At 42.2% G+C, this 9,799-nt stretch overlaps 1 protein-coding gene across 2 annotated transcripts; it reads left to right on the top strand.

Moving 5' to 3' along the window:
• Positions 1 to 577: 577 nt before the first annotated feature.
• LOC110523194 (SUN domain-containing protein 1) lies at positions 578 to 6,625 on the top strand. Of its 2 annotated transcripts, none has more exons than XM_021601672.2 (16): positions 578 to 745; positions 1,039 to 1,147; positions 1,247 to 1,332; positions 1,602 to 1,832; positions 2,125 to 2,196; positions 2,704 to 2,804; positions 3,016 to 3,069; positions 3,155 to 3,208; positions 3,454 to 3,527; positions 3,674 to 3,812; positions 3,894 to 4,016; positions 4,101 to 4,188; positions 4,273 to 4,388; positions 5,748 to 5,918; positions 6,132 to 6,221; positions 6,389 to 6,625. In XM_021601672.2, the coding sequence occupies exons 2-16, from the start codon at positions 1,041 to 1,043 to the stop codon at positions 6,500 to 6,502; spliced, it is 1,620 nt and encodes a 539-aa protein (XP_021457347.2). In that variant the 5' UTR covers positions 578 to 745; positions 1,039 to 1,040; the 3' UTR covers positions 6,503 to 6,625. The 2 variants fall into 2 exon arrangements, with proteins under 2 accessions (XP_021457347.2, XP_021457346.2); XM_021601671.2 differs by having other exon boundaries at positions 3,451 to 3,527.
• The last annotated feature ends 3,174 nt before the right edge of the window (positions 6,626 to 9,799 follow it).

The raw sequence follows: 9,799 nt of genomic DNA, 5'->3' as shown, positions 1-9,799 counted from the left end.
TATTCAGAACAGATTTATTCAGATGATGTATTCACCACAACAAACTCCTTGAGTACTGACTGCTCACAGAAAGTGAGAGTGTAAAAGTGGTTCTATGGAAAGATAGGAGAAAACAATAACCATGAGTATAGGCTTACAAACAATATACAGGCCCTGTAGATGGTGAGGGCATACATGCTAGTAACTAGAATACATATGACATACACAAATAATGCAACAATATCTAATTTCCCTGTCGGACAAGGATTTGCCCCACTTTCAAGAATCCCTGATCTAATCTCTACACATTTTGCTGAGAAAAAGAAAGTGTTGCAGTTTTACAGCTAATTTCCTCTAAATAAATGTTTTTATCATGGTTTATGACGTTTTCATATGCTATATGGTGGCTAAATGTCACCATCGTGTGTGAAATATACAGACATACAACAAATAAGAGCAATAAGAGCAATGTGGCGATATTTAGTTATTGATTTGTATTAGGGAACGAAATAATCGAATGGATTTTGGAGACCGATGCACGTGATGAAAGCTGTCAATCAAAATAAATGTAGCTAGGCGTGCTGATTGTGACGTAAACTGCGTCCCCCATTCTATTTCTAGGGTTCCATAGACGCAACATTCTAAATGCGCTGAAAATTCCAGTGTTTTCCACACACTGGCTCATTAGCAAAGTTACATTTTCTGCTGCTACATCTGAGTTTAAAGATTGCAATAATTACTGTATGAATTGGCTAACAAGACTCGGGTAAGTAGAAGGCAACATTTGATTCAAAAAGCACGGTTTTAGTCGGGGTTATTCGACGTGTCATCTATGCTGATTTAAACTCAAAAATGCGAGAAAAGTTTCCACGATGAATACTCAATCAGAAGAGAAATTGGTAAAAACTTGCTGTACGACCCAATGTTTGCCACAGGTTGACACTTGTCCAGTTTTGTTTTTTAAGTAAGATTGAAGTTGTCCATGACAACACTGACCAAAGGTGGGTTTAGTTTAGACCTGGCATTTGAAATCAATCTATCTCTTTATTTTTCTCACAGTCATGTCTAGAAGAAGTGCAAGGCTTCTTAATGGAGGGTACTATGACCAGTCCTCTGACGACGAATCCTCTGGCTCCATTGTCTCCTACAAGGAAAGCCCTGTGCCTAGGTGTGTGAGTGAGTGAGAGAGTATCACTGTGTGTGCTATGATGCTTAGTGCACATAACTATGTGTATCAAATCAAAATGTATGTGTGTCTCTCTCTCAGGTTATTCAACAAGAGGAAAATGAGAACTGGGGGCCTTAAGGGAATCCAAAATCCAAATCGGCCAATCAACGGCGATGAATTAATTGGTATTGCTCACATCACTTCCTGCCTGCGCTAGGAGTTGTCCAGATTGATAAACCCTATCTAGTCCCTTGTTCTGTCTTGCCAACTCCATGACAACGATCATATGAGTTGTGACAGCACAGGATTAAGTCCCTAGTCCCTAGCCTGGGTTTGACACTTTTGTAGATTGGAAATACTATGCAATAATATGCTATGTATTCCTAAAGTTCTCCCTCCCTCACCCTTTTTTCCTCTCCATCTTGTTCTCTCCCTCCCTCTCCCCCTCTGTCAGGCATGGTGCCAACTGTGAGGGCTGTCCAGAGAAGGCAGACCTTCCTGTCTCCTACTGTGGCCCCTGTTCCTGTGACCCCCGCTGCCTCTGTGGCCCTGCAGCCCAGAATGAGCTCCTCCAGCATTGGCTTTGCCAGAATTGACAGCTCTGGCTACTGCTCTGATTCTGAGGAGCTACTGAGGGCCAAGACATGCTCCAGCGGGATAGGCACTAGGGCCAGCGCTAGCTGCAGTGAGTTCAGTGTGTCTATGAGAGACAACATTAGCTTGGCATTTGCATGTGCTTGTAAAAATAAGAAGAGAAAAAAGGCTTGTTTGTTATCATTAGCTTAGCATCAGTGTGTCTCCAATATTACATTTACCTTTAAGGGCTTTTTTAATTGGTGTGTCTCTGCTTGTAGTTAGCATTAGCTAATCTCATGTCTTGTGGCTGGCTGTCTTGTGTGCATTAGCTTAGCGTATGTTATTTTGCTTTTGCCTTGTTTGTTAGCATTAGCATAATCTTTGGCACTGTGTCCCTGTAGGCTGGTCATGTTTCCCGAATGGTTTGCCATCCTGGTTTGTCATCTTCCTCCTGCCTGTTCTCCTGACCTTCCGTGAGTGTGACGTCACATTAAAATCAAATTGTATCACATTGTATTGGTCACATACACATGGTTAGCAGATGTTATTGGGAGTGTAGTGAAATGCTTGTGCTTCTAGTTCTGGCAGTGCAGTAGTTATAAAAATACAGTATATACATATGGGATGAGTAATGCAAGATATGTAAACATTATTAAAGTGACTAGTGATCTATTTATTAAAGTGGCCAATGATACATACATACAAGTCTGTATGTAGGCAGCAGCATCTCTGTGTTAGTGACAACTGTTTAACAGTCTGATGGCCTTGAGATAGAAGCTGTTTTTCAGTCTCTCGGTCCCAGCTTTTGATGCACCTGTACTGACCTCGCCTTCTGGATGGTAGTGGGGTGAACAGGCAGTTGCTCGGGTGGTTGTTGTCCTTGATGATATTTTTGGCCCACACATTCATGTTCACACGTCTAAATATCCTCCTATGCATCTGTCCTCTGTGTGACCTGTACCACAATGTCTTCCCTGCAGTATTTGTCTTTCCGATCGTGTTCCCCACCATGAACCTCAACCTTCCAATGAACCGCCCGACTCAACCTGACTCTCCACTCGACCTGACTCCAAAGGCTACGGTAGGACCTCATGTTTTTCATCTGTCTACTGGTGACGTCTCACATGGCACTCTATATAGTGCCCCACTTATGTGGACTCTGGTCAAAGGAAGTGCGCTACGTAGGGAATAGTGCCATTTGGTACAGACTGTTATCTATGTTTTGATTGGGTGAATGCTGAAAGCTATGCATGGGCAACACTCTTGTTGACTAGTTAAAACTCTTTCTACAGTATGGAAGTCCTATCATGGATTCAGCTCTCAAAAACAAAATGGACACCATCCAGGTACAAAACAGAGCGGGAGGGCTGGGTGGAGGGAATGCACAAAATGTTTGGACATTCATTTATCTGACTTGTGCTTGTCTTGCAGAGAGAGATTGAGATCCTTAAACAGAAAGCACACCAGCACCAAGGCATTTCCCAGGTGAGAATACTCTACCTATCCCTTTGTAACGACATACCAAGATAAAAAAAAAAAGTTTAAAACACAGGTCTAGCTATGTATTTTGTCTGACTCTTTCTTTCGGATGAGAGAGTGGAAGTACCAGGGATTATTTTCTATTTTTCTTTGTGTAGTATTGCCAGTTTGTCATTTGAGAAGTGGTATCAATAATTGCCCTTCTGGAATGAACAAACGCATTCAATTGAATAAACTTTGTCCACCAGCAGATGGTACAAAGACTGAATATAGACATGAGGGGAGTAAGGAGTGAGATTAACAACGTCAGAGAGAAAGTGAACAGGTGAGTGTGGACCAGTCTTGAAACAACCCATATAGCTCCTAGCCCATTAAAATAAGTAATGTTGTATTCTATTCTAGAAGACAAATATCTGATTCTCACAATGTAGAAAATACATTTATTTTGTGTTTCATTCTATTCTATTGTAGTGTCTCTATTTCTGTCTCTGCTGCCGGAGAGCGTCTGGCCCAGGACGCTGCAGAGTTCAGCAGCAAGATGTCTGATTTCCAAGAGGAACAATCCATTACCACACAGCTGGTCAGAGCCCTGGAGGACACCAGTGATACGGTAACACGCACGTACACGCAGGCACATGTGCATACACACACACACACTTCTCCTAATGTGCGTGATCTCTGTGTTCTCTAGCTGCAGCAACAGGTGACCTCAATTCAAAACCATCCTCCCCCTGCTCCCACACCAGAAAACATACACATGACGCCTGCTTTTAAAGAGGCCATGGAGAAATGGCTGAGTGACCGACTGGCCCAGGTGGGTTGATTTATTTTCTGGTGAAATAAGCAGATGTCAACTTTTTAAAAACGCATCATCATGGTGTGTGATTGTGTCTGGCAGAATGAGAGATGGGACGTGAAACCGTTGATAAAGGATTGCAGTCGTCCATTGGCGGACCGACTGCCTGACTTTGCCTTGGAGTCTCAAGGTTTGTGACATCATCACTGTACTTCAGCATATTCTTTGTATATGTCACAGAAATATTCACTGTGTGTGTGGGGCGTGTGTGTAGGTGGCAGTATTGTAACCAGCAGATGCTCTGAGACGTATCAGACCCGTTCGGCCTGCGTGAGCTTCCTGGGGATTCCCCTGTGGTATCCTGCGGAGACCCCCCGGACTGTCATCCAGGTTGGTACCTCTCTCTCTCCCTCTGTGTCATTCAGGTACCTAATATTTATCTTTCTGAAGTCTGTCATTGTGACCACCATGTTTAAATACAGGTTAACCCTTCTCCTACAATGTTGTCTGCCTGCAGAAGTCTAACATGATACAAAAATCCCCATCAAAATCCGTCTGTTTCACCTTGAGATGTTTTTTTTTTTGTATGGGTTGTCTCAATCCACCACATCCACTGATATCTCTGACAAGTGGCAGAGCTAGAGTGATGTTTGTCAGACCATGAGACTCCGAAAACCGGTTTTCTCACAAATGTCTTAACGGTTTGGCCTACAAAATATTATGATGAGACTCTCACGAACACAATGGTGGTCTCTCTTTTGCTCTACGACCCCCACAAGCATCATGGGACTTGCGCATGTAATCAAAACCACAAATGCTGATGCTCCAGATACTCAACTAGTCTAAAGAAGGCCAGTTTTATTGCTTCTTTCATCAGAGCAACAGTTTTCAGCTGTGCTAACATAATTGCAAAAGGGTTTTCTAATGATCAATTAGCCTTTTAAAATTATAAACTAACACAACGTGCCATTGTAACACAGGAGTGATGGTTGCTGATAATGGGCCTCGGTGCGCCTATGTAGATATTCCATTAAAAATCATCTGTTTCCAGCTACAATAGTCATTTACAACATTAACAATGTCTACACTGTTTTTCTGATCAATTTTATTTTAATGAACAAAAAATGTGCTTTCATAAACAAGGACATTTATAAGTGACCCCAAACTTTAGTGGTTGTGTATACAAAAATATGTGGACACCTTCAAATTAGTGGATTCTATTTCAGCCACACACGTTGCTGACAGGTGTATAAAATTGAGTACACAGCTGTGGGAAATGTCTGTACCATGTAGTGAATATGTTATACAATGTATTTCTATGGGTAATATCAGTAATGCCAAATTCAATGTTTCATCAAAATAATTGTTTTATATTTTGTTTTGAAAATTAAAAATCAAATAGCTAAATGATCCTTGGTATGACAATCTTAACAATTCCATATGTAAAAAATGTCTTGTAACCCTGCACAAGCAGACCTGATTCAACTTGTCAGCTAATCATCAAACACTCAGTAGGTTGAATGAGGTGTTTGTCCAGGGCTATAATGAAACCGTGTACTGTTGGGGGTACTGGAGGACCAGGGTTGGGGGTACTGGAGGACCAGGGTTGGGGGTACTGGAGGACCAGGGTTGGGGGTACTGGAGGACCAGGGTTGGGGGTACTGGAGGACCAGGGTTGGGGGTACTGGAGGACCAGGGTTGGGAAACGCTGCTCTAGAGTTAAAGACCGATCATCTTTCATCCCCGCAGGGCCAGCAGGTGCTGCCTGGCAAGTGTTGGCCGTTTCCTGGGGCCCAGGGCACTATGACCATTGCCCTGTCTCACCCCATCCACGTGACCCACGTCTCTCTGGAACACCTCTCCACTGCAGTCTCCCCTAATGGGCGCATCGACAGCGCCCCCAAGGACTTTGCAGTCTACGTGAGTTACCTCCGACCCCAGTGCCTGTATTCACAGTATCTCTGAGTAGGGGGTGGCTCTTTCCTTCCCTGATCAGCACTCCTACTCTGAGACTATTTCCTTTTTTGTACCACAGAAATTACAGTGGGACAATTTGCACAGGGATGTTTTAGTGCTATGTTGAATACCTTTTAATTGACTCCCTCACACGTCTCACACATTATTTCTGTGTAGGGAATGTCTACTGTCGGCGAAGAGGGATCACTACTCGGAATGTTTACATATGACCAGGCTGGAGATCCCCTACAGACGTTCGAATTGCCTGTGAGTCAAATGCTGACAAACTATTAGATACTCATAGTAAAGATGCAGGCTAATGAGACAGGTAGATGATACCTTTTGGGGCTAATGTGTATGCAAAACAATGGGTTGAGTAAGACTTCTCAAAATTAAATATGCTTGGACCTCTCTCGCTCTCCCCTCTCCCTCAGAACCCTACTGCAGTGTATCGGTATGTGGAGCTCCATGTCCTCAACAACTGGGGTCACCAGGACTACACCTGTGTGTACCGCTTCCGGGTTCATGGCAAGATGTCTTTCTTTTGAGGGCGATCGGCTATCCATCTCAACCCCTGTGTGTGTGTGTGTGTCCACCCCAACCCCAGAATTTTCATTTTCATACTGGAGCATATATTTTGCCTCTAAATAAAATCTCTATTGGGCAGTGTTTGTATGCGTTTGGTCACAAGTTGGAACTGAGTGTAATGATGGTGGCCATATTGTATTCCCAATAGATTTTAATTACACCAGAATAGTTGTAAATGTCTTAAGTGTAGTACACAATTCTAAAAGATGTATCTTATTTGCAAAACTCATATTTACAGATGATTAAACCCCCATCAAATGCTATTATGGCAGCCATGTTGGATTTGGAGAAAACTCCAGGGTGTCCCCCAAGGGTCGATAACCCTCCATGCCCTGAAATACACTAAAGAGTCCTTTGAGAGAAAAACATCACGTTTCTGTGGCGGGACCCTTTGTTTTCCTTAGCCAATTACAGTAGGGTTTCTAAAACTTGGGGGGGGCCTGGTTCCACGTTTTGTTTTTCTGCCCTAGCACTACACAGCTGATTCAAATAGTCAACGCTTGTTGATGAGTTGATTGTTATTTGAATCTGCTGTGTAGTGCTAGGGCAAAAACCAAAACATGCACCCGTGGGGGGGAGGGGGAACTTGGAACGTTGTCTTTTAACCAGCTACCAAAAATTGAAGTCTACATTCGTTAATATTTCCGCCTGTTGTCAACGAGTGAATTCGGAGGAAGTGCGTATGCGACGTACGAAAATCAGTGTTGTGGTCATAGGGAAAGAGGCCTTTAGTGGCCAAAAGGCCGTATTATCCTAGGAGGAGTCACTGAGGGCTTCCACCATTTTAATGTAGTCAACTGGGTGGGACTTCCAACTTCATTGGCTGATCCCTCCTGGTGACCCTGTTGGAGTCATCAGGAGGGATCAGCCAACATTGAAGAAAATTGACTACGTCAAAATGGAGATTCCCTCAATGGCTCTGGCCATGCTGTAACCGGTGCTATAATGGCACAGATACGAAGATGAGTGCCCGATCTCCATGGTTGGGGTTTCCCTACAGCAAGGCTCTATGCAACATGGCAGTGTTGCCATTGTTAATAAAAGTTTTTATTAGAATGTCAAAATGAACATGTCTCCAGCCCCCCCATATCACACCCTCAAACAGTAAATATGTGTTTACATTGTACCTTTGATCACATGGTATTTGTGAAGTTCATGCAGTTATACCCATAATGCAACACACATTGAAAGGAAATAAAACAATATTTTTACACGACCATACATTTCATAAATGAGAGACATTAGAGATGTGAAAAAGCTTGGTTGTGTTTTGTAACTTCTACCTTGGGTAGGATTTTCAAAAAAAAAAAATGTTTTAAAAAAATGTGGGGGCTTTGCCAATAGAGCTCTCCAGCTTGTAGTCATAAACTGAAGTTATTTACCTCATGCTCCTTCAGTCATTCCTAAGGGGGAAAGAATAGGGTTTTGGGATAAATGCTGAAAATAAGGTCTGAGGTTAACACAGGCTTATGAGAGCTTATATGTTTTGTCCTATGAGATATCAGTCAGTTAACATGAACTTTAAGAAGACTTGCCTTTTTATTACATCAATTCAGAAAAAGCGACGTTGGCTCATACTCTTTATCTCAAAGAACAAAACGTATAAGATCTTCTAAGCCTGTGTTTATCACAGGCATTTATCCAAAAACCCTATAAAAACTACATTTGTATTTATTATGGATCCCCATTAGCTGCCAAGGCAGCAGCTCCTCTTCCTGCGGTCCAGCAACATTAAGACAGTTTATACAAATTTAAAAACATTACAATACATTCACAGATTTCACAACACACTGTGTGCCCTCAGGCCCCTACTCCACCACTACCACATATCTACAGTACTAAATCCATGTGTATGTGTGTGTATACTGCATATGTTATTGTGTGTGTGTGTGTGTTTGCATGTGTTTGTGCCTATGTTTGTGTTGCTTCACAGTCCCCGCTGTTCCTAATTTTACTGCTGCATCAGTTACTTGATGTGGAATAGAGTTCCATGTAGTCATTGCTCTATGTAGTACTGTGTGCCTCCAATAGTCTGTTCTGGACTTGGGGACTGTGAAGAGACTTCTTGTTTAATGTTTTGTGGGGTATGCATGGGTGTCCGAACTGTGTGCCAGTAGTTCAAACAGACAGCTCAGTGCATTCAACATGTCACAAATACAGGTAGTGATGATATCAATCTCTCCTCCACTTTGAGCCAGGAGAGGTTGACATGCATATTATTAATGTTATCTCTATGTGTACATTCAAGGGCCATTCATGGCACCTGACCACACGACTGTAGTGTGTAGTAGTCCAGGTGCAACAACTAGGGCCTGTAGGACCTGCCTTTTTGATAGTGCTGTTAAGAGGGTAGAGCCGTGCTTCATTATGAACAGACTTCTCCCCATCTTATCTACTGTTGTATCAATATGATTTGAACATGACAGTTTACAATCCAGGGTTACTTACGCCAAGCAGTTTAGTCACCTGAACTTTCTCAATTTCCACATTATTTATTACAAGATTTAGTTGAGGTTTAGGGTTTAGTGAGTGTTTTGTCCCAAATACAATGCTTTTAGTTTTATTCCTAAATATTTTGAACTTATTCCTTGCCACCCATTCTGAAACTAACTACAGCTCTTTGTTAAGTGTAGCAGTCATATTTCAGTCGCTGTAGTAGCTGACGTGTATAGTGTTGAGTCATCTGCATACATAGACGCAATGGCTTTACTCATAGCCAGCGTTATGTCGTTAGTAAAGATTGAAAAAAGTAAGGGGCCTAGACTGCTGCCCTGGGAAATTCCTGATTCTACCTGGATTATATTGGAGAGGCTTCCATTAAAGAACACCCTCTGTGTTCTGTTAGACAGGTAACTCTTTATCCACAATATAGCAGAGGGTATAAAGCCATAACACACGTTTTTCCAGCAGCATACTTTGATTGATAATGTCAAAAGCTGCACTGAAGTCTTAACAAAACAGCCCCCACAGTATTTTTATCATCAATTTCTCTCAGTCAATCATCAGTCATTTTTGTACATGCTGTGCTTGTTGAATGTCCTTCCCTATAAGAGTGCTGAAAGTCTGTTGTCAATTCGTTTACTGTAAAAATAGCATTGTATCTGGTCAAACACAATTTTTTCCAAAAGTTTACTAAGGGTTGGTAACAGGCTGATAGGTAAACAATTCTGCCCCTGAACAACCCACTGTTCCTAGGCTGTAATTGAAAATAAAAAATAGTTTCTTAACTGACTTGCCTAGTTAAATAAAGGTTTAAA

This window comes from Oncorhynchus mykiss, chromosome 5, assembly GCF_013265735.2.
Source record: "Oncorhynchus mykiss isolate Arlee chromosome 5, USDA_OmykA_1.1, whole genome shotgun sequence".
In the NCBI taxonomy this organism is placed as follows: domain Eukaryota; kingdom Metazoa; phylum Chordata; class Actinopteri; order Salmoniformes; family Salmonidae; genus Oncorhynchus; species Oncorhynchus mykiss.
Note: the sequence above shows the minus strand (reverse complement) of the source record. Positions and strands in the feature narration are given on the sequence as shown.

Coding starts and splice junctions, on each gene's coding strand:
- LOC110523194 (XM_021601671.2), top strand. CDS start 1,041: ATGTCTAGAAGAAGTGCAAGGCTTCTTAATGGAGGGTACTATGACCAG. Junction 1,833..2,124: donor TAGGGCCAGCGCTAGCTGCA/GTGAGTTCAGTG, acceptor GTGTCCCTGTAG/GCTGGTCATGTTTCCCGAAT. Junction 2,197..2,703: donor GCCTGTTCTCCTGACCTTCC/GTGAGTGTGACG, acceptor TCTTCCCTGCAG/TATTTGTCTTTCCGATCGTG.